We start from the raw sequence: 9,361 nt of genomic DNA on the forward strand, positions 1-9,361 counted from the left end.
AATTTTTATAATAATCATTTTATTTGTAATATTTTAATAATTCCATATATATATATATATATATATATATATATATATATATATATATATATATATAAAAAGAAAACACCCAATAGGCTTTACTCATATTACAGACATGAAGCATGATTTGCTACTTTCTGATCAGTGGTGTTATGAGAGACGCTTTCTCATTCTAGAGGGCATTTGATTGGATACGATTCTGTGCATGATCTTGAGGTTAGAATTGGAGTTTTGATGACTCATCCTGCAAAGTCTTCCATGCACTGAACCAGTGGATATCTTTTATCAGTTGGTTTCAAATGTTAGGAGTAGGTCTTAACCCTCCACCCTGGCATGCCAAAGCTGTTCTGGATGGGCTCGGATGGGACAGCCCTGTTCGTGGGAGAATGGAATGTACTGCAGACTCAAGCTCTTGTCTTGTCTTGTCTTGTTTTTTTTTTTTTGTAACGTTCTTTGAGACATACAAACGTACATACATACAAACATACATACAAACATACAAACATAAAAGACATTTGACATACAAAGAGCGCAGAGGAGAATCGGCCAAGCAGAGACTGGCGGGATTGCATTCCATCATATTTATAATTCATGCTGGGTTCCCTCCACCACGTGGAAAAACTGCATTACCTGCTCCTCTGCCAGAGATCATAAACAACATCTCATGAAATGCCCTTACTCATATCCGGAGCAGAAGAGAAAGATTCCAGGTGGGGAGAAGAAGAGAAGGCCTGAATGTAAGGAAGACTGACTTTCTGAGAAACATAATTCAATTTGTTGAACTGAATTATTCATTATGCTTGTCACATCAGATAAATGCCAGGAATTTATCACAAGGAACAAATTTTATTGGCTCCTGTCTAGTTGAGGGAATGTGCTGTTTCCCAGCCATGGCATTAAGGTAATGAGTGTGACCAGGAATGGTAAAAATGTTAGTGGGTTTATGACTGGAGTGTCAGTTGGTGTCTCGACATCAACAAATGTGAATGATCTGCCTGATATATAGTGCAGGTGGCTGAACTGTGACCTAGTCTGAGATGCTGTGTTTTATTTGCGGCAGGGATAACCAAAGACTCCTTTAGAAGAAGTGGATGATGTCAAATAGATTGAAGTGGATGATGTTTATTGTGATGCTTTGACAATGAGTATTTTGTCTAGCATAAGCTTTCATGTTTGCCTAATGTGATGCACTTTATGTATGTGTTGATATATGAGGTTTATTATTTGTATGGGTTCATTTTAGGATGCTTTCATGACCTTTCTGGATCTTCAAATTTTTGGTTACATGGACTTTCAATGGAGGGACAGAAACCTCACAGGTTTCATAAAAAATATCTGCAGAGGCTCTGTAGAAAAGACAAGAAATGTAAAGAAAACAAAAAAGAAAAAATCATCATTTAGACACCCTCAAATTACTCGAATATGATGTGGGGCTGAAAGGAACAGTATTAAATTGGTTTAGTTCATATTTAAGCGATCCAAGATTCTCTGTCCGTTTTGGCTCCTCTATGTCCTCTGTTGCTCTCCTTCGATGGGGGGTCCCTCAGGGCTCAATCCTGGCCCCTACACTCTTTTCCCTATATATGCTCCCTCTGGGATCCATATTTAAAAAATATGATGTGTTGTTTCACTGCTATGCAGATGACATTCAGATTTATGTCCCTATTAAACGGGCAGGAAAAAACTCATTTGAACACCTGTTGGCTTGCATAGACGAAATAAAGAAGTGGATGTCTGCAAATTTCCTAAAATTAAATGAAAATAAAACTTATAGAACTTATAATCTTTGGTCCTTCTAAAAGTAGTTTAAACCACCTCCCTGAAGCATATACACTTTCTTAGCCGGTAAATACCTGTGTGAAAAATCTTGGTGTTTCATTAGATAGTTTGTTGAAACTGGATAAGCAAGTGAATTCTGTTGTCAGATATTGTTTTTTCCATCTAAGTATGCTGACTAAAGTTAAACCTTTTCTATGTCCCCAAGCTTTTGAATGGGTGATACATGCATTCCTGTCATCTCGACTAGACTACTGTAATTCTCTATATTATGGAATAAATTCAACAACTCTAACACGTCTTCAAATAGTCCAAAATGCAGCAGCGAGACTTCTAAAAGGCACTCGCAAACGTGAACATATTACCCCGAACTTAGCATCCCTTCACTGGTTGCCGGTTCGGTTTAGGGTTAATTTTAAAATCCTTTTATTTGTCTATAAATGCCTAAATAACCTAGCTCCCCTCATTACAATCCTTCCAGAGATCTTAGGTCAGGTACACAGAAACTTTTATCTATACCACGATACAGGTTAAAACACAGAGGTTATCGTGCCTTTGCCATTGCGGGCCCGACACTATGGAATAGCTTGCCTAATCATGTTCGCTCTGCACCTGACTTGTCAGTTTTCAAGTCACGCTTGAAAACACACTTTTATTCAATTGCTTTTAATAACTTGTAGCTTGTGTTTTTATCTTTATTTTATTTATTTTTTTGGCAAGACATCTACAGTGGATTCAATCATTTTCCTCCACATAAACATGTAGACCTAGCCTAATCTCTGTGAGTAAAGGTTTTTCAAATGATAACTAAATATTCATTGAGTCTTAAATGCATAATGTTGACAGAGTGTTTACGCTAATGTTGGCATTATTCTTTTATTAAATAAAGCAAATCCGGCGGAGCCTTTATCTTAATTTCGTTATTGCCAAATACCCATCTTAATTTAAAATTTATCTTAATTTAATTTTTTTTTAAATGACTCGTTTTTATTGGTGCGTTGGTCTATTTATAGGTTAAATGAGCCTATGTACTAGAATGCTGAGATGTTACGATGTGACACAGGACTTATTTTATTTCTTTATTCCAACTTCCAAGTGGTCTAGTCTACGTTAGTTATGAGTAAATTATGTTAAAACATGAATAAATTGCTCATTGTTGGCAAAAGGCAAAACAGCTGTGTGCGTGCGCACATTTGAATAATGTCGGGCTGTAAACGGGTTCGGGCTTTAAAAAAGCTGTCAATCAAAATCTACTTGTCGGGCTCGGGTCCTGTCGGGCCTAACTTTTAAGGCCCGATTACAGCTCTAATTAAGATTATAAAACATTTAATCAGTTTCAGGGAGTCAGAAATCATAGTTACATTCAGCTATATTCATCTCCATAATTGCCATCATAACATAACACACAGACACGTTTTTCTCTTGTTTGATGTTTTTAATTAACCAATAATAGATCATTTTTTCAACACAAGAACTGATGCCACCTGCTGGGCAGCAAACAGCATGCGCAGTTAAATATGTGCATTTATCACAACATAACAGCTTGAAACTCAGTCACTAAATTCTCACACAGCCAATGTCAATGTTAACAAAACTTGCATTTATCAACAAATGAAAAAGATAAAAGACAATAACAGATCATTATTCTGGTGACTTCAGAGTTATTTTTGATCAAAATCAATGCAAACTGAGTTGCACTACACACAGATCATAAAATCAGTCGATTAGATTACACAGTCAAACACACGAATTTACAATCATGCAAAACTATGACTGCAGTTGGTATTATAATCGCACAAATTAAATATACCATACATCCACACCATTTCATCATACTATATATAGATATATTTTAATAATCTATTTCACTACAGCAGTAAATATATGTGACAGACAAAGGAATGTGAAATATCAAAAATTTACTCCAGTTCTCATGCCCTTAAAAAGCCCTGTTAGTTACATCATAAATAATAATAATTATAATTATATGTATATATATATAAAGCAAATATTTTTATTACACACTCAGAAAAGTTTATAAATAGGGCACAATTTACAGTGTTAATATGAAGGATTTTTCACAAGTGTTTCATCTGTATTTTGAATTATGGATTGCATTTTGTATGTTTGTGGATTAAAGGAAATATCTGTAAACTTAACAGACAATTTCCTGTACTACCAGTATCTTTTCTGTTTTTCTACAGATGTGTTTTTTTTTTCTAATAGCATCTCAATGATACTAAATAGCCCTGTTGCATGACTATCCTCCTGGGTGAGCGTGATTTCACAAGGTACAACATGTTCATTGGAACATCATTCCAATCAACCAATTAGAATTGAGAGATAACTTTTCAGGAAATGTCAGTTTTGGGCTTACAATCAGGGTTAGGTGAAGCTACACCCTTCTTAATCAGCTATCATTTCCCACTGATTTTAGGAATAAATGATAGGTAAGTTCAGGTTTAGGGATAGGGATTGGGTTAAGTCTGTATTTTTGGAAAATAATGTTGATCCAGGATCAACAAAAGATGTTATTAACATGTCTTACTTGGCAAAATCACGCAGACCATCCGTCTGATAGATAAATACATACATACATACATACATACATCAATTTTATCTATTGGATACAATGAATTGAACAACCGGGTACAGCAAAGCAGCACAATACATGTGAATAACACACTGCTTCAGGTGAATATGAGGTGCTACACATCCGTGCTGATGCTGTGATGAGTCAGCACTTCTTGCATGGTGACAGAGCGGATAAGGTTGAGTTTTTGGAAGCTGGGCGCCTCCATTGGCAGGTCTAATTCCTCCTGCTGCAGAGTCCTGTAGCTGATCCTGCCACCTCCATTAGGCAGCCCCTCCTGTGGGCTCATGTGGAGCGGCAGATACCCCGAGCAGGATGGGCAAAAAGTGTACGAGCGGGGCGGTCTGTAGGGCGCACGCGGGAAGTATTGAGGATAGCTTACTGGTCCGTTGTGCTCCAAGGGCTCCGCCGTCATCAGCAGCTGATTGCAGGATGCGTATTCAGGGAAATGTTGAAGACTCAGTGGACTCTCCGGTGGACTCGGTTGGCGCAGTGGATTTGGCGATGCCTTGGCCACGTCAGCCTCCTCCTCCCCCTCTTCTGACTCGTCTCTTTTACAGCAGTAATACTAATGGGCACACTCAATACATAAGTAAGTACAGAAGAGGGAGTTACGTATGAGATGAGCAGTAGAGGAGATTTACCTGCAGCCTACAGTAACACAGAACTGTGACAATAGTTAGCAAGATAATGGCAGCCAGAATTCCGCCTGTGATGACCACTGTGCCGGCTGTCATTCGAAATCCTCTCCATCAACAAACTAGGCAATGCATAAAGACAGAAAAACAGAGATACCATGAACATTTATATTTACAATGCTGTAATGGCTGGACCAATCGGACACACAAGTACTTGTTATATTTAACAAACAAACTTTAAAACCCACTCTGTGAGCTGCATGAACCATCCTCACACTTTAAAGATCACTGATCAAGATTCAGAGAAAATGAGGGTGCTGAGCTAGAAGTCTTTCTGCAGCTTTGTCTTTCTATTCACCAAAGATCCTCGGATTTCAGCTGGTTCTCCTCATCGAGAAAAATCTGAAAGATCAACTGCTGGACTAACAGGTTTGCCGATTGTAACATTCTAATAGCTGTATCCAAATATTTATAATTATAAAAAGTTATTATTAATTATTAATATTTGCCCTTTTGTATTATTTGCTACAATGCAAAAAAAATATTGCCTAGTATATTGCAAAGACTGACACACAGTGAAATGTTTGGATAAGACTCAGGATTAATGGTCGACCCATAAGGCAAAAGTTTGGAGTGAGTAAGAATTTATGTTAAGAAATTTACTTTTATTTAGCAAGGATGCATTACATTGGGAAAAAGTGACAGTAAAGACATATTGTTACAAAAGCTTTCTATGTCAAAAACAAAAACAAAAAAACAACAACAACACAGCTGTTTTAAACATTGATAAGAAACAATCTTTTTTTTTTTTTTATCAAATCATCATATTAGAATGATTTCTGAAGGATCATGTGACATTGAAGACTGGACTAAAGATGCTGAAAATTCAGCTTTGCCATCACAGAAACAAATCATGTTTTAAAATATATTAAAATAGAAAACTGTTATTTTAAATTGCAATAATATTTTCACAGTATTTCAGTTTTTTGCTGTATTTTTAATCAAATTGCAGCCTTTGATGAACAGAAGAGATTTCTTTCAAAAACATTTTGAACAAACTTTTGAACAGTATTGTAAGTATATACCTATACACTAAGTATTAAAACAAAGAAAATGATAATCTCACAAAGGTCAAATATCTGCAGAAAATTGGTCTAATAATATACTAGCACTCATGATGCTACAGAACTGTATTCAAACACATACCACAGCAGTGGAATAAAAAAACTAAAAAAAAATAGAACATTTGCACAGTTTCAGCAGGATGTGAAATGACGGCATATAACATGTACATATACACTCAGGTGATTCGGTCATAATTAGCCACAGATCTGTGTCAGTAGTCAGTGCTGTTCACTGTTAATAATAAATAATCTTGTCTCTGTACATGTGCAATGCTAATGAAGGGGCATCTGGACACAAGTGAATCAGAAAGGGACCCTCAATAAGACTTTTAGATTTTGTGATGACAGTACTTGGTCTTACCTCAGGCCAGAGACTCATTCGAGCCCACATAAACTAGTCATCCATTCGCATTAATCACTGGAAAAAAAACATTTTATAACCAAATCTAAACGTCATCGTCAGTTTAGAATATCAAACTTTCAACCACTCTAATAACCTACTCAGAAATCTGTTCAAAAGTCCCTCGGATCACACAACAAATAAAGCTCATGACTTTTGTGTCACAATTATATCTCTATAAACCTATAATATCAATAGGCTGACATGTAAAAAAAGAGATTTGAAATCTGGTCTACTATTAATTATGGGCAACTTTTAGTCCGTTTTAATGTATTAAATGTGTATACATTTTTTATATAATACAAGCAACACATAATGAATATTATTAATAAAATAATTATTACATTTGTGTAATAGAGATAAATGTGATCTATGTACATCTTAAACTGCATTAGATCAGGAGAGATTTTGTATACTCACATTATGGTATCTACAGAACATAGGGCAGGTGTCCAATGCATCCGGCGAACTTAACCACAAATTAGCCACAAAATCGCTTTCACGAGGTCACATCTCCAGACAGAATGAAATTTCTATGATAATAAATGATCAGACAAAATGATCGGCGACGATAAGGGCTGAACTTCATGAGCAGTGTAGCTGTGAGCAGAAGAGCGTCCGCTGGAGTCACGCACGTCCCACATCAGTGTGTGTTAACCTCTCCCCACTCATCACACTGTCCTTCTGTTATTCACTCGTACACAAGTCCTCCATTCCACTGATATTGACTGAATCCTTTTAATCCCTTTAACATCAATGTCAGAGGTGGCAGCATACTTCATGATATCAATCTGAACTTTCATCTTACAGCTGCAGGTTCACTGATTTGTAATTTATATGTTTAAAATTAATATTACTGTATTAATGGACAAGTTATCTTCAAGATCTGTGTTACTGAAATGCATGCTATGTTATTTTATTCAGATAAAAGATGATGATGTTTTGCTAGATAATGTTGCTAATCAGTGGCATCATATGCTCCCAGTGTTATTATTGTGATTTTTGCACGATTCAAGCTGTCTTTCAAATGCAGAAGTGTCAAAATGAAGTTCATCAGTTGCAAGATTATTTCAGCAAATTGTGCAATTCTTGTACTTCCTCTTTCTTTCATACACACACACACACACACACAATCGCAAACATTCACTCATACTTTTAGTCCCACTTTAAACTCTTTCTTACTGTTCCTCCTGTTGGACCACTTTAAGTGCTGCTGAGAGGGGATAGTTGGAAAGTGGAGGAAACCATATTTTAGTATATGAATTATTAAACCTTCAAATGATAAAGCAGGCTGAGATTCTAGTGTATTGTACAGACACGGTCATGATAAATTTATAAGTAAGATGCAGTGTAAGGAAGGGTTATTTTTCTCTTTTCCCTCTCTTGCTTTTCCTCAGTCTAAAGCTGCTCTCAGAATTCCCACCGGACCATCCGTGCCTTACTGTTCACTGGGATATTTGGGGTGAAAGGCTCACAAAACTGACTGTAATAATACAGGTTACACAGAGTATATACACTCACTTTCCACTTTATTAGGTACACCTTGCTAGTACACCTGGTTGTATGACAAATATCAGTCTATGAAAAGACAAAATCGGGTGATACTAAATATGAGACATCTATCACTGCCAGATTGATCAGACACCATAATAGATGCTAATGTCAGTCTCAGTCTCAGTGAAGTCAAAACTAATGCTTGGTCTTCAGTACATGATAAGCTGATTTAATTAACTACAGACATACGAGCCGGAGGGAAGCCTCAGAGGAACACAGTCAGAATGTGACTCGAGTTACATGAAAAGTGTATCATGCAGTAAGATCATGTATAATGAGAATAATGCTGTTGAAAAATAAAAATCCTTCATGTAGGTTCATCAAGGGCTTATGGTAAATACATTACATTAATGTTAACAAAGGCAGTGAACAATATTCTGTGTCTAAATATATCCAGAAAACCTATTCTGCCATGAGCATAATGTCTGTTGTGATCATCTGAAATATGTGGCATGCAACTTATTCTTCCTGGCATTATTTTCATTGTCATTAATGAAATGCTGGCATCATCTTTGAGATGGAAAAGGGAGAAAAACTGTTGTAAGGATCTGTGCTTGATGACTGAATCATTTCATTAAATCATTTCATGCTTAGTGAGCTTCAGGACATCCTTCAGCAAGAAACAGTGAGAGAATTTTGAAACATGATGTGCTTTCTTGGTAAAACTCGGTGATGTCATTTGCTCTGGCAGCTGAGCAAGTTCTGTTTGACGGGGATTACGCAGTCTGCTCGTTTCGACTGCCCCACAAGAACACAAATGGGCAGTGAAAGGTATTTTTGCAGCTTCACTATGCAGATGTGTTAGGAGACAAAGTGCATGTATATTTGATGAGGAACAAGGCAGCCTTGTCACATTTCGGTGTGAGAGACAGAGCTTGAAGTTCAGTGAAGAAGAAGAACTGACCTCTAGCCACACTGAAAGTAATATGCCATGTCTGTAGACGCAGAGTTTTTAGCGTTCAGATCAAATCTTCCTGTAATTTCGAAACTCGTGAATTATATTTTAAAAATACTGGGCTTAATCATAATCTCAGGGCAACCCAATTCTTTAGGGTTATGCTTGAGACATACTTGTCTGTAACCCTGAAGACCTCGATTAATTAGTTCAGATGTAGTTGAAGATTGTTGGCATTTCATTTATGGGTTGTCCTGTTAGCATTCCACTGTTCCACTGCAGATCACTGCATATTTAGGCAAATTTTAGAATGCCATGGGGTAAAAAGAACAGAGAACTTTCCTGTAAGCGTAAACTGTT

General features: G+C 36.6%; 1 protein-coding gene across 2 annotated transcripts; it reads right to left on the reverse strand.

Moving 5' to 3' along the window:
- Window positions 1–4,332: 4,332 nt before the first annotated feature.
- On the reverse strand, window positions 4,333–7,655 carry LOC113079658 (protein FAM163B). Of its 2 annotated transcripts, XM_026251910.1 has the most exons (3): window positions 6,973–7,655; window positions 5,035–5,150; window positions 4,333–4,958 (listed from the first exon to the last, which is right to left on the reverse strand). In XM_026251910.1, the coding sequence occupies exons 2-3, from the start codon at window positions 5,125–5,127 to the stop codon at window positions 4,506–4,508; spliced, it is 546 nt and encodes a 181-aa protein (XP_026107695.1). In that variant the 5' UTR covers window positions 5,128–5,150; window positions 6,973–7,655; the 3' UTR covers window positions 4,333–4,505. The 2 variants fall into 2 exon arrangements, with proteins under 2 accessions (XP_026107695.1, XP_026107699.1); XM_026251914.1 differs by lacking the exon at window positions 6,973–7,655 and having other exon boundaries at window positions 5,035–5,487.
- Between the last annotated feature and the right edge of the window lie 1,706 nt (window positions 7,656–9,361).

Source organism: Carassius auratus, chromosome 5, assembly GCF_003368295.1.
Source record: "Carassius auratus strain Wakin chromosome 5, ASM336829v1, whole genome shotgun sequence".
Classification (NCBI taxonomy): domain Eukaryota; kingdom Metazoa; phylum Chordata; class Actinopteri; order Cypriniformes; family Cyprinidae; genus Carassius; species Carassius auratus.